At 44.2% G+C, this 25,399-nt stretch overlaps 1 protein-coding gene across 1 annotated transcript in view; it reads left to right on the forward strand.

Annotated features, from left to right (window-relative positions):
• Positions 1 to 23,871, forward strand: part of GGT5 (gamma-glutamyltransferase 5) — a 43,371-nt gene extending 19,500 nt beyond the window's left edge. Inside the window, exons 2-12 of the mRNA XM_058158276.1 lie at positions 422 to 552; positions 853 to 942; positions 3,579 to 3,768; positions 5,890 to 6,050; positions 7,345 to 7,491; positions 16,824 to 16,960; positions 18,096 to 18,286; positions 19,397 to 19,494; positions 19,838 to 19,950; positions 20,661 to 20,771; positions 22,013 to 23,871. Coding sequence (XP_058014259.1) covers positions 422 to 552; positions 853 to 942; positions 3,579 to 3,768; positions 5,890 to 6,050; positions 7,345 to 7,491; positions 16,824 to 16,960; positions 18,096 to 18,286; positions 19,397 to 19,494; positions 19,838 to 19,950; positions 20,661 to 20,771; positions 22,013 to 22,159 — 1,516 coding nt within the window. The 3' untranslated portion in view covers positions 22,160 to 23,871. The remainder of the gene's footprint in view (positions 1 to 421; positions 553 to 852; positions 943 to 3,578; positions 3,769 to 5,889; positions 6,051 to 7,344; positions 7,492 to 16,823; positions 16,961 to 18,095; positions 18,287 to 19,396; positions 19,495 to 19,837; positions 19,951 to 20,660; positions 20,772 to 22,012) is intronic.
• The last annotated feature ends 1,528 nt before the right edge of the window (positions 23,872 to 25,399 follow it).

A 25,399-nucleotide genomic window follows, 5' to 3' on the forward strand; every position in this document is an offset into this window, starting at 1 on the left:
AAGGTCATTTGATATGAGAACTCCAAGATCTTTGACAGGGTGGGGATCGTCAGTTAGGTAATGTCCATCAAGTTTGTACTTGATGTTAGGATTCTTTTTTCCAATATGTAAGACTGAGCATTTGCTGGTTGAGATTTGGAGTTGCCAAGTTTTAGATCAATCGGAAATTAAGTCAAGGTCTTCTTGAAGGGTAGAAGTATTATTAGTGGTATTAAATAGTTTGACATCGTCAGCAAAGAGAACACAATAACTTGAGATGAGGTCGCAGAGAACATTTATGTACAGTATGAAATTGTTGCGGGCAATAGGTTGACTCCATAAACTGCTTAGAGAGGGCTGGTATATAAGTCAATTTCTCAGAAGAAGCTCATCTGCTGTCAGCTTTTGATGTTTCATGCTCCGTTCTCTTTATGCCCCACAGGGACATCTTAAAACGTGGCGGCTCAGCCATAGATGCTGCTATTGCAGCCCTGGTGTGCACGTCAGTCCTGAATCCGCAGAGCATGGGCCTGGGTGGAGGTGTTATTTTCACCATCTACGATGCACCAACAGGTAGGTTCATCCAACCTTGAGAAGAAGTGGCTTCAGGTGGAACCATTGATGTCGCAGCATGTACTGCTCCTCAAAAAATGATGGTTGGTCACTTTTGACTACTTTGAATCATGGTTTTTAAGATCCTAAGAAAATTAAGGAAGCGTAAGCTGTCAAAAAACTATAGCTTTAGATGTGGATTGAATGTGGGGTTTGTGAGTGAAATAAGAGATTTGAGATTTGAATCTAGGTAAATTTTGTTATTCATCACCTCCCTAGAAGCTGTGTGGATTTTTCAATGTGTTCTCCTTTGGACTGCAGGAAAAATTGAGGTGCTCAATGCTCGTGAAAGGGCTCCCCAAAACATCCCTGAAGGTTTGCTGAAAAAGTGTAGAGGCACTTTGCTTCCAGGTAACTGTATAATTCAGTAATACAATGGCTTGTAGCAATGGGGCTGGAAAGGAAATGCAGGCCGGGGTGGGGGGCTTGAGACCTTGTTCTTTGATCTCTTTGGGAGAATCAGAGATGATCTCATTTCCATTGGAGGAAACATGAAGCTACTTTGGGAAAAGAGTCCCCAGAGGTGGTTTCGCCATAGAGGCAGCTTGTGTACGATGGCATCAGCACATTCTGGTGAAGGCACTCACTCCATTATAAGTGCCTTCAGTCCAGTGGGTGAATCCAATTGAGTTTTGCAACCCATGATTAATGGCTTAAGGTTCTGTGTGAATTAGACCACCGTGGCTTATTTAACAATTTGTAATTAAAACAATGCATGGCTTTCAGTGTTGCATTCTGCCACTTAGACGCAGTGGTGGGATTCAAATAATTTAACAACCGGTTCTCTTCCCTAATGACTGGCTGGCTGGGTGTGGCCGTGGTGGGCGTGGCCATGGTGGGTCTGGCCAGGGGACATGGCAGCATTCAGCCTCCTGCAGCACTCGGCCAGCCAAAACAGGGCGGGGGATTAATTAAAAAATCTAGGCTTTGCTTTGTGACATTCAGATCAAGCGAGCAAGGGGTGTGAACTGCACAGAAAATACACTATTGTTTGGTTATGAAGAAATATCCCCAAAGTCAGAGGTACACTAAATGTAGACTGACTTTTAGCTACACACCTCCCCAGCAAGCAGCAAATTTTGAGGCTCCAGGTAGAGGATTCATTTTAGGATGAGTAACCACAGTTTTCATGTTGGAGGTTCCTAAAGGAACGCTGGGAAACTCTGTGTTTTAAAGAACATTTGAGGGAGGGGTGCAAAATAGCCCTTCTCTGTGTGAGGCTGTAGAGACCCGGCACCAATCAAAACACTTTTTGTGAAGCAACTGATCAACACTGACAGGGTGAAGCCACTAGTATATGAAGATAAGAGCAAACTCCACTCCCTTTTAATACTGATGATGCTACCTAGTTTGGTAATGAAACATCGGCAAGAAAACCATCAAGCTCAGAGAGCACCAAGGACCCCACAATTCAACCCTCAGCTGCAAATATTCTCTTCTATTGATAAAACACTTTTTGGTTAGAATCTGCATTATATGAGATGGCTCCCAGTGGATTTCATTCTAAATTTTGATGTCATTTCTGTAAATAAGGATTGTAGAATTATAATGGCTGAGTATTTGATCCTTCATACACCAAAAAAATACAAAGCTAAGGGATAAGGAAATAAAAAACAGATTTGAAAAAAGAAAAGGGTCAGGAAAGAAAAAGAGTGAAAGAAAGAGGAAAAGAAGGAAAACTGAAAAAGAATGACTGCCAACTTTCTTTGGTACAGTTATAAGTAAAAAATATATCAAACTTTTACTCTAAGTTTAACATTTGTATACATTATTTCCATAATCCCTTATTTAATTATCAAAGCCCAGATCAACTTTTAATTTCAGTTTCTCACAAAAAGTCCAGTAATGGTTCATATTGCTTTAATCACTATGTGTTAACGAAACCACAACTGATTTATTTAATTGCACCAAACTCTAAATAAAACAGGAATGGAAAATCCTAAACTCTAGTCAAGACCCATCTTTCTCAACTTCAGCAAGGTGCATGGACTTCAATTCTCAGAATTCCCCAGGCAGCATGAAGTTCACCCGTCTTAAACTTGCCAAGACTGAAAAACGCTGATCTACAGATAGGGATTTTTCCACTCCTCTTTTACTGGTTGCTATTTACTTATGAGCAATCATAATGCAAAATCCCCATTCCCAACTCACCCTAGAGCAGGTTTTTTGGCCCTGGAAGGACTCCTGCACCACCCTGGAAGCCAAAAGAGGGCGTGTGGGGGGAGGACACTCCTGAGAGGGGTGGGGTGGGGTGGGAGGGGCCAGCCAGATGCAGCATTAGCCAGTTCTCCCAACTGGGCAAAAAGTTAACAATTAGTTCACCCAAACTGATGCAAATGAATCCCACCTCTGCTTAGATGCCATAAGACTGATAGAATTTCAGATGTCCATCAATCAGAATAGAGCTGAAAGGGACCTTGGATTTAGTGATGGGTTTAGTGAGCTCTTTAGTTTAGACCTTCTAGTCCAACCCCATGATGAAACAGGAGACCCTGTACCATTTCAGACAAGTGACTATCCAGTCTCTTTTTAAATATCTCAAAGACATCAAATGTGGAGGAACTCAGCCTCTTTAATCCCAAAGAGGATTCCTTAAGCAGAGACAAACATACAGGTGGGCATTCATATCATCAGCCATTCTCTTCTGACTTATGACCCTTAAAAACATCAACCATCCTTGCACCTGAAAGGGTTTTGCTAGGATGAACGATCAGGTAGACTGGTGTTTCTCAACCTTATTGGTTTTAAGATGTGTGCCTGGCTGGCTGGCTTGATGGGGAATTTTGGGTGATGAGAACCCACACATCTTATCAAGGTTGTTCAGGCTGAGGAACACTGAGGCAGACACTCAGATTTTTCTACTAATAATTTTGGTATGTTTTTACAAGTCACAAGGGAGTTCTGGAGCTAACCCAAGCAGTCTAATAGTGAAATTAGGGTGATTATTTTGAGAAGACTGCATTATCCATAATGCCTTTCTTTGGTAGGGTCGCAATGGATTGCTGTTCCTGGGGAACTTCGTGGTTATGAAGAAGCTCATCTACGCTATGGCAGATTGCCATGGAAGGACCTTTTTGAACCCACCATCAAGATGCTTGGTCTTGGGATCCGAGTATCAGAGGTTTTGAGCCTGTTTCTAAAATTCCTAGAGTCGCCTTTGAAGAATTCATCCTCATGGTGAGATCAAACTTTGAAACGTGGGATTGGCCAATGGCAGGCCAGTATTCTGTTTGGATCCTTTACAGCAATTCTGAACATAGCCAAAGTAGGAAAGTTTCATACAATTCTTTGGCCACCCTTGTTCACCACAAAATAAGAGCGCAAAATGCTTGTTGCTTGGGAGAAGGTTCTTAGAAATACGAATATCTTTCAGGTTCTCTAGTACAAACCTTCATATTTGGCTTTTAATGAGCCTCAAGTTCAAGTCCTTTCGATACCTCTCGTTACCAACCCATCTTATGCGTGTGCATTCAATTTCTGTTTTCTAAGTGAAGAGCTGAGTCTTTTATTTTCAGCCAACTTCTTTAGTCCTTGACCATTTTTAAATGCTGTTCCTGTCTTCTAAGCATTCTCTATCTCTCCTAATGCTGTGTGATCTGCAATTTGATACCCACTTTCTTATTCTAAATCTTGTGGTACCCCTTAGTAGTTCCAAAGGTGCTTTTTCAAGAGGCGACGGGACTTTTTCTTTGAAGACATTTCGCTTCTCATCCAAGAAGCTTCTTCTGCTCTATACTACCCCTTAGTACAACCCTCCAATTTGATTAAGATCTAAGGGTGTCTGAGTGTAATAGTCAAGTCAACATTTGACCACGTTTAACCGCATTGCTAATTAAAATGTAAAATGTCACCTGCTTTGCCCAAATAAGATATATTGTGATGACATTCCTGTTATTCCCCTTATTTGATTTATATAGCTGTCCATCGCACACAAGTGACCCTGGGGTGGCTTTCAGCATTAAAACATACAAACCCACACATGTAACCCCACCCCTACCTCCCAAGGAGAAGCCAGGATCCCCCTCAGCATCAGTAAGAGCCAAGCCATCTGACCTAAATAGTTTGGGGCGGGGGAGACAATCAGATCTTCAATGCCTTGCAAAACACTGTCCATAAAATTATTCAATAGAAACAGGAAGGCAGTTGGATAAAGCTTGTCATTCACAAATCTCTGCTGACATTTAGGTAGCATCACTTTGTTTCCAAATTGTGCTCATTCTGATCATCTCTAGTCTCTCCCAGACCTCCATTGTTTGACTGGCATGTCCTCTCCCGCCCCTTTGAAAAGGGACCTCGGCCTCCCCTGGAAGGATAAGGATAAGCCTAGATGGGGAAATAGTTTGCCTTGTCTTTCTTATCTCTCTCCCACCCCCCACTGTCCCCCAGCTATCTTTATTGAGGTCCAGCATCATTGTTTGCCTATCGGTCTGGCCTAGCAGCACCTCTCCTTGCCTAGTTGTAGGGGGTGGGTGGGTGTGAAGAGATTTAGCCCTTCCCTTCCCTTTCCGTGGGGTGTCTGTTTGTGCGCTTCTACATGGCTTCTACGTGGCATGGCGGGGGAGCAGCCACCACAGTCCCACTTTCAGGGAAGGGGCAGTGAGGGAAGCTGCCCTCCCACCCTTCGGCCATGGGGAGTTTCAGCCACTCCTGTCCACAGGACCTTTAACCCCACACAAATGAAGAAGAGCCACACATCAAGGCCATTTTGGAAATGCATGGAATCCACACTTGGCCAGAATGATCCTCAACCAAGTTTCAGGAGAAATGAAGTACAGATAGTCCTTGATTTATGACCACAATTAAGCCCAAAAGTTCTGTCGCTAAGTGAGATAGTTTTGCTCCATTTTATGACCTTTCTTGCCGCACTTTTTAAGTGAATGGCTTCAGTTGTTAATTTAGTGACAAGGATGTTAAGTGAATCTGACTTCCCCATAGACTTTGCTTGCTGGAAGGTCGCAAAAGTGGATAACGTATCCCAGGGACACTGCATCTGTCATAAATATGAGTCAGTTGACAAGCACCTGAATTTTGATTGTGTGACCTCGAGGATGCTGTAAGTGTGACAACTGGTCACAAGTCACTTTTTTCAGTGCTGTTGTAACTTTGAACGGTCACTAAATGAACCGTTGTAAGTTGAGGATTGCCTGTATTTAAAGGAAAGTCATATCTGGCCACAGATCAAAAACTCACCTCCATTCTTGGGAGTTAACCAGAGCTGGTGGTGTGTACGAGCTAAATCAGGGCTTCCGTAGAGAGGCCTGAAGAGCGGGAACCCCTGATTCTTGGCCTCTCTTTCAGCCAACTGCTTTGCAATGACCAAGGAGCCATCTTGAGCAGCGGAGAGAACTTACGCTGGGCAGCCCTAGAGAAGACCCTAAAAGCTGTGGCAGAAAATGGGCCTGAAGAATTCTACTCTGGGAGGACGGCAGAAAAGCTAGTGCAAGATGTCAGAGCTGAAGGTAGGACTAAGTTGCACGGTTCTCCCAAGCCAGTTACTGTTCAGGTTCCTGCCAGTCACGAAGTGAATAATCTGCAGTTGTTTAACCTTGGAGTGGTCTTTTGAGAGATGTAGCCACTCAATTCCCATGAAATGGGGCAATGCCAGACCATCAGCCAAGAAAAGGTGAGCCTGTGGTGAGACGGTGCTCTAGCTTGACCTGTCAGTTATGCCTTTTGTGTCCTCTTCAAAGGGGGAGGGGGGAGAGAGAGGTAGAAAGTCAGCTTCATTTCATGTATGGAGTTTGCGGCATGCTAAACTGGCGTTCAAAACAACCAACAACAGCCAGAAGACATCCGGAGATTCGTTCTTCTTACTCCCACCTCCCGACTCCCAACTCCCTCGACTATCCCCATTGGTTAGCAGCTGCTCAGACTGCTCCAAGACTCGATCTCAGTGAAAAGACCCCAAGACTCCTAATGTCCAAAGCAGAGTGAATCTAAAGGTCTAGGACAGCTCACCACAGCCAACTCACTGTGACTAACGTCCAACTCACTGCGGGACAATTCAGCACTGTCTCAGTCGTTTCATTCAGTTATTCTTATTGGTGAAATATTTGTAACTCTTGTGTTTCTGGATTGGCTTTCTTTATTATTATTGGCCACGGTTCTGTTGAAATTAATTTAAGTTTTGTATTTGTTGAATTGTCCCCGGGTGAGTTGCTCCATTCTGGCCTGGAACAGCCAAGAGGTGCCAGGCTCAGTCCAACCTGCGAGGATCTCTGCACCCCGCACAGGTGGTCAGTGAAGCCGATGAGGTCATAGCCATGCAAAATGGAGGCTGGGGGAAGGGAAAAGGCAGTACTTTCTCACCACCACAGCAAAAGGAGATGTAAAGTTGACTGAGGCTTGGGCTGCAGATAAGAAAAAGATAAAATCACAACACATTCCTGTTTGTATCACAGTTTGGTTCAAGTGGGGAAGGGCCCTAAATGGCTAAGCTAGCCGGTGGTCTTCGCAGCAGTCTCACTTTTCCAAAATGGCTCTCGCATGAAGTTGCATAAAAGTCCACTAATTACAGATACGTAATCCAAGATTCTCTCTCCAGAAAAAGGGGCAGAGAAGAGTTAGCTGCTGATAGTTTTGAAGGCCATCTCTGTTGGTCACTATGGCAGCTCTTAGGCTCAGATCTGCTCCTGGTCTGCAGCCTCTTCTGGGGCTTCAAGTTGAGAGGGAGACCACCATGCACCTCCTTTCTGAAAAGCATCGTTCCTGGAAGGATTGAAAGATTCATTCTTTTTTCCTGTCGTTGTTTAGGTGGCACCTTGACATTGGAGGACCTCAAGAATTATCATGTTGAACCGATGAAACCCGTGAATATGTCACTGGACAAATATACCATATTCTCAGCCCCAAGGCCAGCAGCCGGAGCAGTCCTTTTCTTCATTCTCAACGTCCTAAAAGGTAAATGAGCGAAGGGGAGCTCTTGGTCCCCAGGGGCCTCTTGATTAACCAAGACAGGGCCCCAGATGGCAAAGAATCACAGCTGGCTTCTGGGTGGTGAGATTCTGGTGATACCAGATTAGGAAATGCTCTTCCTGGAGAACGAGCTTGGAAAGCCTTAGTAAGGCCACACCTAGAGTACTGCATCCAATTTTGGTCACCACACTATAAAAAAGATGTTGAGACTCTAGAAAGACTGCAGAGAAGGGCAACCAGGATGATGAGAGGACATATGATGAACGGTTGCAGGAACTGGGCATGGCTAGTCTGGTGAAGAGAAGGACCAGGGGAGACAGGATAGCAGTCTTCCTAAACTTGTTGGGCTGCCACAGAGAGGAGGAAGGGGGTCAAGCTATTCTCCAAGGCACTTGAAGGCTACACAAGGAATAATGGATGGACACTAAACAAGGAGAGATTCAACCTAGAAATGAGGAGGAACTTTCTGACAGTGAGACAATCAACCAATGGAACAGAAGTTGCCTTCGGAAGTTGTAGGAGCTTTATCACTTGAGACTTTCAAGAAGAGTTTGGACTGCCATTTGTCAAAAATGGTGTAGGGTTGCCTGCTTGAGCAGGGGGTTGGACTAGATGACCTATAAGGTCCCTTCCAACTCTGTTGTTCTATGCTATGCTATGCTATGCTATTCTAAATTCACCATCAGTGACCAGTCCTTAGCTGTTCTGGGGGGCTGGCAATAAAATAATAGGGTCCATTGCAGCTTATTCCACAAGTCAAACCCCAGCCTGAACTCTTCTGCAAGAGACTTTGAGCCTTCCCAGAGAGGGCTGCCCTTTCTCCTAGAATAGGTATCTCCACCTTTAAGACATGTGGACCCAACTCCCTGGCTGGAGGATTCTGGGAGTTGAAGTCCACACCTCTTACTGTTGCCAAGATGGAGAAACCCTGTCCTTGGGACTTGGTCAAGGCTTGGCTTCCTCACTTAGGGACCCAGAATTCTACCTGTCCAGAGCTGAGCAGGATGGAAGCTGCATCTGGGTCATTAGTGGCATTAACAGGAACTCAGGGAAATTGCTGTCTGAGCATGGGCACTGCTGCAGCATTTATTTAAGACCAAACAATTGCACAGAAGCTTTTTTCCAAAGTAGAATTGTTAGTCACGGCATAAAGCAGACGATTCTGGAGGAAGCCCAATATGATGCTGCCTTCCAGATTCAAATTAATGTGATCTATTCAAGATTCAAATGAGGGCCGCACAGAGGCTTCAGCAAGAGAAGAGGGAATAGTGGGTTTTGGGGGTTTTGTTTGTTTTTGTTTGTTTGTTTACAGAACCTGAGTTCTTTTCATACAATAATTTTCTGTGGTTAATTTGGCTACGTGCTCTTCATCTCCAGTGACTGTCACTACAATTATTCTGTGATGTTGAAAAACACTCATTGCCCTGATGGTTTTCCAGAATATTAATATAAAAAGTATATTGACCTTTTTCTGTTTTCTGATTTGCTTAGATAGAATAAGCTTTTCTCAAAGCCACCTACATAACTTTAGTTTTAACTGAGCAAGTTATTCTTGAGCTGAGCAGGAGCTCCACTATAATTATTACAGAACTATTTGCTTGGTAAGTATGAAAGCTACAATTTCAGCAACTGCTTTGGTTGGTTGATTAAATTACAGTATATTATTACACAATAATGGATTATTGATTCTGATTATTGATTATTGTTTCTGATACTGTATTTTAGTGGTGTTCTTGTTTCCTTAAATTAGAAAATATATAATTTCTTTGCACGCTTTGATAGAATTAGACTAAAGACTGAAACGTAAGATGTCTATAAACTGGAATAAATCACCTTTAATACCCTTGTATTATAATAATAACTGTAGAAGCGATCAAGATTTTAAGTTGTTTATCTTGGGCTAAGGATTTCCAGGAATTCTTCTCAACCAGGACATGGGAGGGAAGACAAATATATCTAGGAGGAATTTAATTCCAGAGTTAATCGACTATATGCAAGGCCTTCCTGTAAGGAGTGTGACTTTATTTTAAACTAATTTCCAAGAGATCAGATACATTTCCTTGGTAGGAACATCTTACAAGATTTTACTTTTTGAGCAAGGTAGATTTACCGATCTCCTGTCCTTTAGCTGGGCCTTCATCCGAGGTTGGTCAGTTTGAACAGGGAAATTCAGCGTTTAGGTCTTTAGGCTCATTGTGAGAATTATTATCTGGGGTTCTGGTGAGAATCGGAATGTCTGCTGGGAAGGGGATTTGCAAGAGTGCAGGGCTGTAAGAAGGCAGATTTATTTTTTATTTTATTTTATTTTACATTTATATCCCGCCCTTCTCCGAAGACTCAGGGCGGCTTACACTATGTCTAGCAATAGTCTTCATCCATTTGTATATTATATACAAAGTCAATTTATTGTCCCCAACAATCTGGGTCCTCATTTTACCTACCTTATAAAGGATGGAAGGCTGAGTCGACCTTGGGCCTGGTGGGGCTTGAACCTGCAGTAATTGCAAGCAGCTGTTGTTAATAACAGGCTGTTTAGCAGCCTGCGCCACTCAAGGACCAGATGCCTGGGGCCCTTCCCCATGAAAACTTTGTTCATGGGATAATAATTCAATTTAAAAACAGGATCTAAATATTTGTTTTTAGTGAAGTGAGACTTTAATAATGTTATTTTGTAACCATTCGGTTCAAAGGCAGCTGTTTTTATAACTTCGGTAGAGAAAAAAATAAGCTTGATCTATCTCAGTGTTTTATTCAATGGAAACATTTGAGGTTTTTTGGGTCCAGTTGTTGGCCAACAGCACTCTGGAACGAGGAATGTCATTTTCCAGCTGTTTGTTTCTGCACAGACTCTTGGGACAGAGGTCCAAATGAATTGCCCTGAGTAAAAGCTGTCTCAGATATTTATACAGAAATTTTATTATTTATACCCTGTCAATCTATGTGACTTTTTTCCACAAGGCTTATGCTCACATTTCGTTGGTTGCATTTGTCATTTCTGCTCCAAGATTTGTCATATTTAGTACAAGGTTACTCACAATGGGGCCTTGTGAAACTTTCTTAATCCCATCTCTTTATCAGGACTTTCCTGCTGCCTATCTGGGTTGTTTGTCAGTTTCTCAGCCAGCAAAGTGAAGCTTTTTGTGTTATTTATTTATTTATTTATTTAGTCAGTCAAGTATATATTAGCTAATATATATAAGTGTAAGCATGAATTGAATACAAAAAGTGAATACAATTAAAGGGAACATTAGGATAGGGATGGCAGGCACCCTAGTGCTCTTATGCACGCCCCTTACAGACCTCTTAGGAATGGGGTGAGGTCAGCAGTAGATATTTCAGCAGCTGCTATTTCTGTAGTATTAGTTTCACATCTGTCATTCCTTCATTACCATCTTTTCTTTTATGTACACTGAGAGCATATTTAATTTATTTATTTATTTATTTGTCAAACACAACAGTATATGTAAGTATAAGCATGAAATAACCATACGAATTGGATACAATCAAAGGGAACATTAGGACAGGAACAGTAGGCACGCTGGTGCTCTTATGCACGCCCCTTACAGACCTCTTAGGAATGGGGTGAGGTCAACAGTAGATAGTCTTTGGTTAAAGCTTTGGGGATTTAGGGAAGAGACCACAGAGTCTGGTAGTTGCATTCCAGGCATTAACAACTCTGTTACTGAAGTCATATTTTCTGCAATTGAGATTGGAGCGGTTCACTTTAAGTTTGAATCTATTGTGTGCTCATGTATTGTTGTGGTTGAAGCTGAAGTAGTCTTCGACAGGAAGGACGTTGTAGCAGATGATTTTATGAGCTATGCTTAGGTTATACCAAACGCAGCGTAGTTCTAAATTTTCTAAGCCCAGAATTTCAAGTCTGGTGGCATAAGGTATTTTGTTGCGAGCAGAGGAGTGAAGGACTATTCTTGTGAAATATTTCTGGACGTGTTCAATTGTATTAATATCCAATATGCAGTGCGGATTTCAGACTGATGAGCTGTATTTGAGACTTGGTCTAGCAATTTTTTTAATGCTCTAGTTAGTAGTGTAATATTACCAGAGAAGAAGCTATGCAAGATTAGGTTTACAACCCTTAATGACTTTTTGGCGATGTTGTTACAGTGGGCTTTGGCACTTAGATCATTTGATATGAGTACTCCAAGGTCTATGACAGAGTGAGGGTTATCTACAAAGTTATGTCCACTTAGCTTGTATTTAGCTTAGCTTAGATAGTTGATTGCATAATTTAATCGGTTCTAACTGTGTTAACTGTGTTGGCTCATTTCTACACAGCTTGATTAATTCCTGCCTAATGCTGTTTAAAGGCATTAGTTGAACCTTTTCTTCTGAAAGGGATTCCTTTCCTAGGGAAGTTATGCTAATTGAGAAGAAAACCTGCAGACAGCAGGAGTTTGTTTTCCAAATCCTAGTTTATTCAGACATTTCCTGGGTTTTTTAGAGGGTGCTATTGTGTTGCTGTCTCCAGGATTTCAAGGAGAATCTACCTATTTGAAGGATTTCTTTACTTTATATTCACTTTTTATTTTCTTAAGCTATCGGGCTATTACAAATATTATCATTGATTTTGAAGTTCCACAGCTTTGGAGGACTTAATTTGCCTTATAAGTCAATAACCTTTCTTCAAGGAAAGTGGAGCTGATGAAATTTATCTTAGTTTCTCAAATAACCTGGTTTCTCAAATAACAAGCCTGAAACATAAACAATGTGAAATCAATTTGTTGCAAATTGCAGGAAATGTAATAGCAATCAAACAAGGAACATTTAATTGTTTATTAGACGCCTCGCAATTTGCATACTGAGCAAATAGATCAACATGATGCTGTTAATATGGCTCTGCACTACATCCTACAACATCTTGAATCTCCAAAGACTTATGCAAGGGTCCTCTTCATAGACTTCAGTTCAGCATTCAATACCATCATTTCAGACACTCTTCTAACTAAGCTAAACCAGCTACAGGTACCTGAACAGACTTGTAAGTGGATCACAAGCTTCCTAACAAACAGGAAGCAGCAAGTGAAGCTAAGCAGGATCACATCAGATACCTGTACAATTAGCACAGGGGCCACCCAAGGCTGTGTGCTCTCCCCACTTCTCTCTGTATACCAATGACTGCATCTCCGACAATCCATCTGTCAAACTACTAAAGTTTGCAGATGACACAACAGTGATCGGTCTCATTTGAGACAATGATGAATCCGCATACAGACAGGAGGTTGAACGACTAGCCTCATGGTGCGACCACAGCAATCTGGAACTGAACACACTCAAAACCGTAGAAATGGTGGTAGACTTTAGAAGAAACCCTTCCATACTTCCACCTCTCACAATACTAGACAACACAGTATCAACAGTAGAAGCCTTCATATTTCTAAGTTCTACCATATCACAAGATCCAAAATGGACAGCTAACATGAAAAATGTCATCAAAAAAGGACAACAAAGAATGTTCTTTCTGCACCAACTCAGAAAGCTCAAACTGTCCAAGGAACTGCTGATCCAGTTCTACAGAGAATTATTGAGTCTGTCATCTGCATCTCTATAACTGTCTGGTTTGGTTCTGCAACCCAACAAGACAGACACAGACTTCAGAGGATAATTAGAACTGCAGAAAAAACAATTATTACAAACCTGCCTTCCATTGAGGACCTGTATACTGTACGAGTCAAAAAGAGGGCTGTGAAAATATTTACAGATCCTTCACATCATAGACATAAACTGTTTCAACTCCTACCCTGAAAACGATGCTATAGAGCACTGCACATCAGAACAACTAGACACAAGAATAGTTTTCCCCCCGAACGCCATCACTCTGCTAAACAAATAATTCCCTCAACACTGTCAAACTATTTAACGGTCGTCCTCAAACTATTTAACTGGTCGCAGACGGTGTTGACAGGGGGGCAGAGGTTGTCCTCGAGGCGCCTCACTTGTGGGGTGCCCCAGGGGTCGATTCTCTTGCCTACCCTGTTCAACATCTATATGAAGCCGCTGGGCGAGGTCATCAGTGGTTTCGGGGTGAGTTATCATCTGTACGCTGATGATACTCAGCTGTACTTTTCCACCCCAGACCACCCCAACGAAGCGGTCGAAGTGCTGTCCTGGTGCTTGGAGGCTATACGGGTCTGGATGGGGAGAAACAGACTCAAGCTCAATCCCTCCAAGACGGAGTGGCTGTGGATGCCGGCACCCCGGTACAGTCAGTTGCATCCGCGGCTGACTGTCGGGGGCGAGTTAGTGGCCCCAAAGGAGGTGGTTCGCAACTTGGGCATCCTCCTGGATGGACGGCTGTCCTTTGATGAACATCTGGCGGCCGTCTCCAGGAGGGCCTTTTACCAAGTTTGCTTGGTCCGCCAGCTGCGTCCCTTCCTTGACACTCACTCTCTGGTTACGTCTCGGTTGGATTACTGCAATGCTCTCTACATGGGGCTGCCCTTGAGATGCACCCGGAGGCTACAGTTAGTCCAGAATGCGGCTGCGCGAGTAGTAACGGGAGCCGCTCGTGGCTCCCACGTAACATCACTACTCCGTAGTCTGCACTGGCTTCCTGTGGTTTTTCGGGTGCGCTTCAAGATTTTGGTTACCACCTTTAAAGCGCTCCATGGCTTAGGACCCGGGTACTTACGAGACCGCCTGCTGTTACCCTTTGCCTCCCACCGACCCGTACGCTCTCACAGAGAGGGTCTCCTCAGGGTGCCGTCCGCCAAACAGTGTCGGCTGGCGGCCCCCAGGAGTAGGGCCTTCTCTGTGGGGGCAGCGACGCTCTGGAATGAACTTCCCCCTGGCCTACGTCAAGTGCCTGATCTTCAGACCTTCCGTCTTGAGCTCAAAACACACTTATTTATTCAAGCGGGACTGGCATAATAGTGTTGAATTTTAAATTTGGGGTTTTGCTAATATTTTTAAAATATTAAAATCTAAATTTTTAATTATCAGCCTTTTATAATCTGCTATGTTTTAAATGTTGTTTTAATTGTATATATGTTGTGTTTTATCTTTCACTGTACTGTACTGTCCTGAGTCCTTCGGGAGAAGGGCGGTATAAAAATTTTATAAATAAAATAAATAAATAAATAATAAATAAATAAGTCTGCACTACTATTAATCTTCTCATCGTTCCTATCACCCATCTCCTTCCACTTGTGACTGTATCCGTAACTTTGTTGCTTGTATCCTTACGATTTATATTGATTGTTTCTCTATGACTATCATTAAGTGTTGTACCTTATGATTCTTGATGAACCTATCTTTTCTTTTATGTACACCGAGAGCGTGTGCACCGACAAATTCCTTGTGTGTCCAATCACACTTGGCCAATAAAGAATTCTATTCTATTCTATTCTATTCTGCTAACGGTAAGTATTTGTGTAGGGTTGGAGGATGGTTAGAAAGACCAAGACTCTCCACTAATTGACCAGGAATGTGCTTTGCCTGCCTACCTTCCTCCTTCCCTGCCTTCCTCCTTCCCTGCCTCCCTCCTTCTCATTTCCATCTCGCTCTCTCCCTCCTCCTCCTCCTCCTCCTCTTCCTTCCTTCCTTCCTTTCCTGACTAAAAGTTGCTACCAACCTGCCTTCCATTGAGGACCTGTATACTGCAGGAATCAAAAAGAGGGCTGTGAAAATATTTACAGATCCCTCACATCCTGGACATAAACTGTTTCAACTCCCACCCTCAAAACGATGCTATAGAGCACTGCACACCAGAACAACTAGACACAAGGACAGTTTTTCCCCAAACGCCATCACTCTGCTAAACAAATAATTCCCTCAACACTGTCAAACTATTTACTAAGTCTGCATTACTATTAATCTTCTCATTGTTCCCATCATCCATCTCCTTCCAGTTATGTCTGTAACTTTGCTGCTTGGATCCTTACGATTTATACTGATATTGTTTCCTGATTATTTATTTGTACCCTATGACTTTCATTAAGTGTTGTATCATTAAGTGTTAAATTTGTACCCTATGACTATCATTAAGTGTTGTAAGTGTTATACCTTGATGAAGGTATCTTTTCTTTTATGTACACTGAGAGCATATGCACCAAGACAAATGCCTCATGTATCCAATCACATCTGGCCAATAAAAAATTCAATTCTATTCTATTATGTTTCGTTCCGTTCTGTTCTGTTCTAATAGTTGGTTGCATTCACCTTGCTCTTGGAGATTGGAATATTAGCTCTTTTGATTTATTCTTGTCAGATCAGTTATCATCTGAGGCTCTCATCAATGAGGTTATTAATGTGATGGGCTCAATTGTTGTGTCTTAAGAATGCAAATGGTCTTCTTGTTGCTTCCTTGGTGTTTGGAGTAAGATATCAAGAGCTAACATGTCGAAACAATATTGTTCTGTTTACAGGATTTTGTTATTTGGTTGAGCATAACAGATAGTGCTCAATTTAGAACCATTTGTTTAGTGATTGTTCAAAGTTATGACAGTGCTGAAACATGTAATTTATCACTGGTACAGGCACTTATGACCCCATGGTCACATGATCAAAATTTGGCTCCTTGGCAACCGGTATATATTTATAATAGTTGCAGCATCCCAGAGTACTACTTCTTCTTCTTCTTCTTCTTCTTCTTCTTCTTCTTCTTCTTCTTCTTCTTCTTCTTCTTCTTCTTCTTCTTCTTCTTCTTCTTCTTCTTCTTCTTATTCTTATTCTTATTCTTATTATTATTATTATTATTATTATTATTATTATTATTATTCTTATTCTTATTATTATCATTATTATTATTATTATTATTATTATTATTTATTAGATTTCTATACCGTCCTTCTCCCGAAGGACTCAGGACTCACTTATGACCTTTCCAGGAGCTTTTCAACAAGAAAAATCAATGGTGGAAGCCAGATTTACTTAACAAATGTGTGATTTACTTAACGACCATGGCAAAAAGATCACAAAATCAGACACAACTCACTTAATGACCATATCAATTAGTGATAGAAGTTCTAGTCCCAATTCTGGTCGTAGCAATAGCACATAGACTTACATAGCGCTCCACAGTGCTTTACAGCCCTCTCTGAGCAGATTACAGAGTCAGCCTCTTATCCCCAACAATCTGGGTCCTCATTTTACCCACCTCAGAAGGACAGAAGGCTGAGTCAACCTTGGGCCAGTCACAATTGAACTCCTGGCAGTGGAATGCAGAATTAGTCTGCAATGCTGCATTCTAACCACTGTGCCACCCTGGGTCATATATCCTTGTAAGTCGAGGGCTACCTGGAAGCATGTTTTTAAGTCTACTGTTGAGGAGTTCATCCACAATTCTCCTTGTCTTTCAGGGTTCAATTTCACCAAAGTGGATCTGGAAGAACCAAACAGAAGAGCAAAGGTCTATCATTACATCGCAGAGACCTTGAAGTTTGCCAATGGCCAAAGAGCGAAATTAGATGACCCTAATTTTTCTAAAATAAAAGAGGTGGGTCTTTCCTGGGACAGCCTTCAGATTTTTGGAATTACATTCGGGTCAGCAGTGCTTAGATATTTTTTTTTTTTAAATTTGAATTTATATCCCGCCCTTCTCCGAAGACTCAGGGCGGCTTACACAGTGTTAAGCAATAGTCTTCATCCATTTGTATATTATATACAAAGTCAACTTAATTGCCCACAACAATCTGGGCCCTCATTTTACCTACCTTATAAGAATCATCCTGATGCCCACTTGCAGGTCTGGTAAATGTGTGTCAAAACCTGGTACTTTGCTCCTAGGATTTTTACTCTTAGATGGCAAGGACAGCGTTTTTATTGGGGTTTTTTTAACTTCCAGATGAGTGGAAGTTAATATCCATTTTATTCTTTACATATTTACCATTTATAGCCTGTATTTCCAAACCATTCTTTGCAAGGTAGGTCTTAAACATTATAAAAATGAGCTGGATATTTTTTGGCAGCTTAGGTCCCTCAATTATTTTGAAGGGAGCAAATGGCCCCAAGAACTCTCTGATGCTGTTCACAGCACAGAAAAAGATGTGCCGACTGTTAGATTACATCATGAAAATCAGCACTTAAAGGCTGGTTTTCTGTCCTCACCACTGTTTACATGTGATATGAAAAGAGAGTCCTGAATTTCTAATTAATATGCAAAAAACTGACTCAAATGAATCTTTATTTGAGAAGTCAAATAAAGATAAAAAGTTCAAATTTACAAGCAAAGTAAGGAAAATATAAAAGGTTTTCTGACTTCATATTGGATGAAAATGTTGGAAGGATAAGAGGCCAACTATTTAATTTATAGCAGCCCTGACCTGAGGCATTGGCACACTGTTGGCTAATGCAGAAAAGGAAGTCTTCCTTTTCCTGTGTGCCCCCCCTTCTCCTGGGCACAGAGCGCCGTAAAAGGAGACATCTGTCTCTGCGATGGGCTGTATGGCTCCGTTGCTGGGAAAGGAGTCTCTGAGCCCAGCGCCTTCGGCTTCCCTTGCTCCACTGTCCATCCATGTTTGTCCAAAACTCCACATTCTGTTCCCGGCCCTCCTGGCTTGAGGGCATTTTGGAGGTGGTCTCAGGGCCACCCATGGCAGGTCTCCTTCCTGACCTGAATGCCACCCTTTCAGGAGGTTCTCCATGAGATGATGTCGGATGCCTTTGCTGACCACATCAGGCAATTGATCGACGGCCGGGGAGACCACCCACCAAGCCACTATGACCCGGCCCAGCTGAAAATGGCACCTTTTGGCACCTCCCACGTGGCCGTTTTGGCAGAAGACGGGAGTGCTGTGTCAGCCACCAGCACCATCAACCACCCGTAAGTGGGGGCAGCTGTGGACGTGTGAGGCTGAGGGCAGCCTTGACCATTTGGCCCTCCATGTCCAGGAGGTCTCACCTCCTTCCAGTTAGGGTCTCTGCAGAAGCATCTGTGGTCATTCAATTGAAAGCCACTCCCAGCTGCAGCGTTCACCCACCATTCCATGTGGGAAACTGACCCAGTCGGGCTTGTGCTTCTCACATTGGTTGCAGGCCAATCCTGATCCTCCTTTGTTAACTGAAGGTCCCACAGGCAAAACTGGTCCCACTGGTAAACTTTGGGGAGGTTGCTTGCCCTCTTCACTGGACTGAGTCAAGGCATGTCTCTCCAGAGTCCCCTCCCAAGCAGCTTGGCCTCCTTAAGGAGAGGCCTTCTTTCCTAGCAGACGTGCCAAGAATATCATTGCTGAGGCTGGCAGGAAAAGGGTTCTCTGAGGACACGTGATATGGAGTTTCCAAGACAGATGAAATAACACTAGCCACAGCCCTTAGACTTATATACTGCTTCACAGTGCTTCACAGCCCTCTCTAAGCGGATTACAGAGTCAGCCTCTTGCCCCCAACAATCTGGGTCCTTATTTTACCCACCTCGGAAGAATGGAAGGCTGAATCAACCATGAGCCGGTGAGAATCGAACTGCCGAACTGTTGGCAGTCAGCAGAATTAGCCTGCAGTACTGCATTCTAGCCACTGTGTCACCACAGCTCTTAAATAGTTTCATAGAAATAGTTTGGGGCAGGGGAAATCTATCCGAAAGGGTTGTCTTCCCCTTGACCCTGCAGCAGAGAGAGGTCAGGTGCACCCCTCCAAACTAGTCTCCCGGGGCTGCTTTCCTCGTCATGAGGTCTAGGGCCACCAGAGGTGGCTCTTTTATAGGCTAGCACAAACAGCATCCCCATCAGATTTCCAGAGGAGGCCTCTGGGGCCTATGATCCTGGCAGGACCTGCCCATCTCTATTCCAGGAGATGGAGAGGCTACTAGCTGAGCCCCCTGAAGCCTCATTCAGAGTGGCCGCCTGAGGCCACATAGCCGGATTCACAGCAGCCTCTTGATCAGTGCAAGGGTCCCATCCATCTTCTCCCCTCCCCTGTCTGCTTTCTCTATGCTTAGGTTTGGCTCAATGGTCTATTCACAGCAAACTGGAATCATCTTAAACAATGAGCTGGCCGATTTTTGCATGAAGCGGTCTAGCAAAAGCATTTCTCCAGGTAAGGACCACTCCCTCCCCCATAAAGAGTCACACTGAATTCATTGGCTTTTCCTCAGATGCTAGAATCGCTGAGGAAGCGTGCAAGCATGGTGCTACGTAATGCACGGGTGTTGGGGTTTCCTAAGAGATGGATCCTGTAGGGAAGTACTATTTTGGGGTCCTTGGTACTCTCCGAGCTTGGCTGATTAATTACAGACATTTCATTACCTGATGATGATGTTACCTAGTTTGATAACAAAAAGTTTGCAAGAAAACAGCCAAGCTCAGAGAACACCAAGTTTAACCCTGTTGTATAAAGGTTCTCTTCTATCAGCTAACGCTTTCTCCTGTTGTCCCACCAGGAGAGATGCCTCCCTCCGCCATGACTCCGTCCATTCTTCTTTCTAAAGATGGGAAGTCCAAACTAATAATAGGAGGTTCAGGTGGGCCCCTCATTATCCCTGCTGTAGCCCAGGTAAGCCATGAAAGCCCACTGGCCTTGTACAAGAGCTGCCCTTCAGGATGGCCCAGGACTTTCATTAATGAGCCCCCACCCTGCAGAATTTTTTTAAAATTTTTATTTATTTATTTGTCACAACAGTATATATAAGCATAAGCATGGAATAACTATACGAATTGGATACAATCAAAGGGGACATTGGGACAGGAACTGTAGGCACGCTGGTGCTCTTATGCATGCCCCCTACAGACCTCTTAGGAAGGTGGTGAGGTCAATAGTAGATAATTTTTGGTTAAAGCTTTGGGGGTTTTGGGAAGAGACCAGCTCCCCCCCCCCAACCTGGTGTTTTTCTTCCATTTCTGTGATTGTTCTGGCAGACGCTGTTCTTCTCTTTGGCTGAGATGTGGCCAGAGGAAACCTTCACAGCAGCCTGGTGGGATTCTTTTTCCCACAAAGGGTCAAGTTTTAGTCAAATTTCTATGCAGTCAAATCCCTTTCAATTACAGGAAAATGCAAACCGCTGGGCGAGAAGCACGTGACCTTCTGTGGCTAGACAGCCATTGCATTTCAAGCAAGGGGAGAGCTTGGGGCCAAAGACTACATTGATATTTTGTAAATTAATTGCATCCCCTGAATTGTTCCCCACGACTGTTCCTCAGCTTCCATGAGGATGCTCCTGGCCAGATGTCTCTTTGGTGGGTTTATCAAAGGACTCTCTGTTGCAGGCCATCGTCAATAAGCTGTGGTTTGGGTACGATCTGGATCAAGCCATTGGAGCGCCCATCCTCTCTGCCACTGGAGGTGGCTCCATTCAAGTGGAGAAGCAGTTTCCACTGGTGAGATGCTGACCTGGTTCAGGGCTCTTCTCTCCCTCCCGCCTCCTCCTCCCTGCCCTAACTTGGTGGTGGGGATCTTGTGTCCCACACAAACGTTCACAGCAGCAAGGCTGGGTGAAAGCAGTCCTCTTGGAGAAGAGAACCACCCCCATTACTTGCCAGCCTTGGTCAGATTCTTATTCCATGAAGGCCGTCTGGGATTCCTTCCCCTGTCTCATTGTGGAAGGCCTTTTTTGAGGAGGGGAGGGGAGATGCTTATGGAACTTAGCTGTTTTGCCAGCTTCCCAGTAAACCAAAAGAAACAGAGCCATCCAGTGGTGAAATTCAGCCGGTTCTATCCGGCTCGGGAAAACTGGTAGTGTCGGTGGTGGGAGGCTCTGCCCACCTGCCCGAATGTCATCATGTCCTGCTTTTGACCCTCTGTGCATGCGCAGAAGGCTCTGCGCATGTATGGAGGAGGCGCGCTCGCTCACATTTCTGAAGCAGTAGCGAAGGTAAGTAAATTTCACTCCTGGAACCATCCCTTCTGCCTGCCCTCATCCCTCAGCAGGGCATCCCCTTTTCTTCTCTGAGGTTAAAGAGACATGGAAGATCAGTCATTGGCTTTAGGGAGGGTGGGGTGAAAGTGTGGGGACGCAACTGGGACACCAAGGGAAGAGGGAGGCCAGCTGAAGTCTTGGATGAAGCGGTTTTCAGAATAGCTCCCTTATCTATTCCTTGGATGAAAAACACCACGATAACTTCAGAAACTTATTTTGAGGTACTTTGGGCAGCTCAACACAGTCTCTTCCTGGCCTGGAATTCCCTGCCCAGCCGATCTTCCCAGACTCAGACATTAGACTGTCCAAGCCCTGAATCTGGGATTCACCACAGTGGGTTTGACAACCACCCCATCTCTGAAGACCCCCAATATAGCAGAATTCACCACTTCATGGGGCAGCTTGTTCCACTGGCTTACGGCCTGTCCTGTCAGGAAGTTCCTACTATGCCTGGCCCGAGCCTGCTGCTTTTAATCACTCACTCTGGTCCTGCCCTGTGAAACCAGGGATAGACAGAATGAGGCTTGTGTACCGTTCTGCATCTGCCCGGAAATGGCCAGCCCAGCCTTCTCCTGAAGGGTCCTCCGGGCTGCCTCTCCCCACTGCCCAGCCCTCCATCCTAACATGAGGGTCCACAGAGCTGTGCAGGCGGCCTTTGAAGAGGCTATGTGGGGCTTAATGTTGCCTTTTTTTCCTCTGCAGAACCTCACGACAGCTTTGATCGCCATGGGCCATTCAGTGCACACTGCTCAGCATGTCATGAATGTGGTGCAGGGCATCTCCCAAGAGGGCTCCTGCATCTTCCCTTATTCTGATCGGAGGAAGCAAGGAGAAGCCTCCGGCTACTAGAAGCCGGGAGAAGCTGTGCTAAACTCTGCAGCAACCTGGTCTCCTTCTCTGGCAGTTCCACCATCGGCCTCCGCAGAGGCTGCTTCAAGGAACTTTGGACACATTCCGCACACACGCAGACACCACGGCCCAAACTGGGGTGTACATTTCTCCTCCATCAGGCCTATCTTCTGGACCCATCCCTGGCCAGGATAGAATCCCCAGCCTGGGGGGATAAATTCCGCAGGGGGTAGCGTGAAGGCAGGTTGATGAAGGCTGGATATGGGACGACATCCAGGCAATCGCTCTTTTGGTCCCATCTCTGGAGTTGGATCATGCTGGCAACTTTTCCTGGAATCCATCTCCCTGGACCGAGCGCCTAAGCTTTGCATCGTCTCTGCAGCTTCAAGGCCTCGTACCACGCCTTCAGAAGGAGAATACCGGGTCTCGATAAACCTTCCAGTATGTGCTCCCATAGCTCCCTCTGCAATCTCCTCTCTCTCTTCCATCTTCGCTGAGTCTTCACACCACCCAAGCTTTAGGTTGGTGCTGGGGCTCAGCACCCCATTCAGCCCCCTTTCGGGGTGCTTCTTAGTTATTTAGGGGATTCGGGTTAATGTCAGGGTTCCAAGAAACATCCCCAACGAAATAAAGCTCTTGAGGCTTGAGGTTCCTCAAAGTTCCAATTTATTAGAAATGTCATGTTGGCCCAGCTGGGAAAACCCGAACCTGAAAGCTTCCAGGTTTTCCACGCCCAGTTGACAGTTCACAGTCCTGCCCCACAACCACAAGTTCATCACGTTGTCCAATCAACTCTTCACACACCATTGGATACAATCTTCAGGCAGTCTCCATCAAACGCAGGATGTCCTTGAATACGGAATTTTGTTATGACTAATTTTCTACTGCTCCAACAACAACCTCCTCCCAACTTCCCCAGCTAAAATATGTGGCAGTTAAGAAGCAAAAAAAAAAAATTGCCTTCCAAAACTGACACATTCGTCCTGTAGAAAATGAGAAGTTGAGCCACAGCTCTTGTGTCCCGTGAGCCCAGAACCTGAGGAAAAGGTGTGTTGGGCTAAGCCTCTTCTCTGTCCTGAGGTTATGTCTGTGGCTGATGGAAGCTGAGGATGCCCAGTGAGAAAGACTGAGACTGGGATCACTGAGCCTTTGGTATTTGGTAGGAACCCAGGATTCTCCTGGAAATCCCCTTCTGCACTGCAAAGCAAGTTATCCGAAGAGAGCAGACACACTGCAGCCAGTGTGACGGAAGCCCTTCCAAGCTCAAGGCTTTAGAAGACGCTTTTGCCTGGCAAACAAATGAGGCCTGGGGCAAACCTCTCCCCCAAGAGTTGAGTAGGGCCTGCTGCCAAAGCTGTGAAGAAAACCCCGGGAGCCTTTAACCTTTGATGCAGTTACCTTTTGTTTCAGGCTGGGGGAGGGGGGGTGGCTGGATGCCCTGAGCTTTGCCCTACATCCACCTTGGGCACATCAAAGCCAAAGCTGCAGCAGGAGCTTTTCCTGTTCTTATTGCTGAACGTGAAAGTTATGGGCCTTTTGCGTTCTCACCTGCTGGTTGTTACCATGATGGTGGAGGGAGGGAGTGGGAAGGCAAAGAATGGGGGAATTCCACTAGGAATGGGAGAGTCATTCTGGATTATGAGCTTTTTAAAAAAGTTATTTCTTTACACACTTGTTCTATAGAAAGTTTAAAATATATTTTCACAGATTATTTGTGAGTCTGTTTCTTTTCAAATCTCACGGCTTTGCTTTTTCTTTTGAAAGCATCCCAACAGAGAGTTATGTTATTTTAGGTTGAGATTTGCTTCTGGAGGGTTTTCAAGGATTTCATTTTTTTTCACTTTCTTTGGTCACAGCGCCTCTTGACAAGCCCATTCCAACCACCCTCCCTTCCAGAGGAGCCCCGGGGCCAGCAGTGCAACATGGACAGCCTTCCCTTTGGCCCCTTTGGCCAGGCAATCCAGCGCTTGTCCTTCTCAGTGGGATATCAAGGTTGGGGAGCAAGGGGCAGGTCACCCTCTGGGGCTCCAGTGGGCCAGCCTGCTCATTGTCTTGGTTCCATACACATCTCTACCCACTTTTGTGCTGGGAGTCACTTGGATTGTGCTCACTTTCTTTATTGGTTTTCGTGATCACAAAATGGGTACTGAGTTTCCAGAAAGCCCAGTTTCTAGAAGACTGCCCATCCTGATACCGAAGGAATGAATGAAGACCATGAGAAACCCTGTAATCAAAAGAAACTGATTATCCGTCTCCTGCACAGCTGCATAATTTCTGGTCTCTTTCAGTAACTGAAGAAACTTCTCTTGTTTTATTGCCCCAACCAAATTCCATGGATTTGGATTATCTTCAGCAAGTTTTCCTCTAAAGAAAATCTCTGAATTAACCTCACCTCATTTTTAAGGAGGGGGATAATTAAATATGAGCTATATGATATGAAAACCCAATCATAGTGTCAACTCTGCCATCCTTAGTCAAAGAACCAATCAGTTTCACCAAATGGAGTCAAGAGTCTTCTTTTCCTAGGGACCTAGTTGGGGCAAGACTGACACATAGTCTCATTGAAGTTTTCTCATTACACTGGAGAACGGCATTGTTAAGTGATAGGTCACATTTTCCAAACTGGACTCCCAGTTTATCTGATTAATGGTGAAGCTGTGGCAGGAAGTGTTATATGACACACAAAAACCCTTTGAAAGAAACAAAATTTAAAATTATACAGAGAAATAGATAAAATGCAACAGCCACAAAGCCCCTTACTTAGAAAACGATCCATCAGATGCCCAGCATAGGATGGGGAAATACCAAGTTGGCCACAGACTTACCAAAAACATGTTGAAGCTTGACTAGAATCTGTACAAAAAGGACTTGCAGTTTTAGGCAGAATGAATAGTTTTCTCAATGACAGGAAGTAATCATTTGGCTGTGATATCTGGGCATGACACTTGAGAAAGGAATGAAAATATTAGAAACACCCTTGTTATACGTAGCTATTTTGAAGTAATTTTCTTCTTCTCTAGAGCACAGGGGCTCCCACCCCAGCCCACTCTGGCTTGGAGGAGGGTGGATCAACCGGAACAGTAGCTGGGGCAGCCGAAGGGGGCATGGCTGGCAAAGGGGAGAGAGAGGTCTGTCTCTCTCCCAAGGCCCAAGTCTTCTCACATTCTTCTGTTGAACCAGGGTCAGAAAGTGGCCCAATTATCAAGTTTCCTTGCACCTGGACAAAACACATGTGGAGAC

Source organism: Ahaetulla prasina, chromosome 15, assembly GCF_028640845.1.
Source record: "Ahaetulla prasina isolate Xishuangbanna chromosome 15, ASM2864084v1, whole genome shotgun sequence".
NCBI classification, from domain to species: domain Eukaryota; kingdom Metazoa; phylum Chordata; class Lepidosauria; order Squamata; family Colubridae; genus Ahaetulla; species Ahaetulla prasina.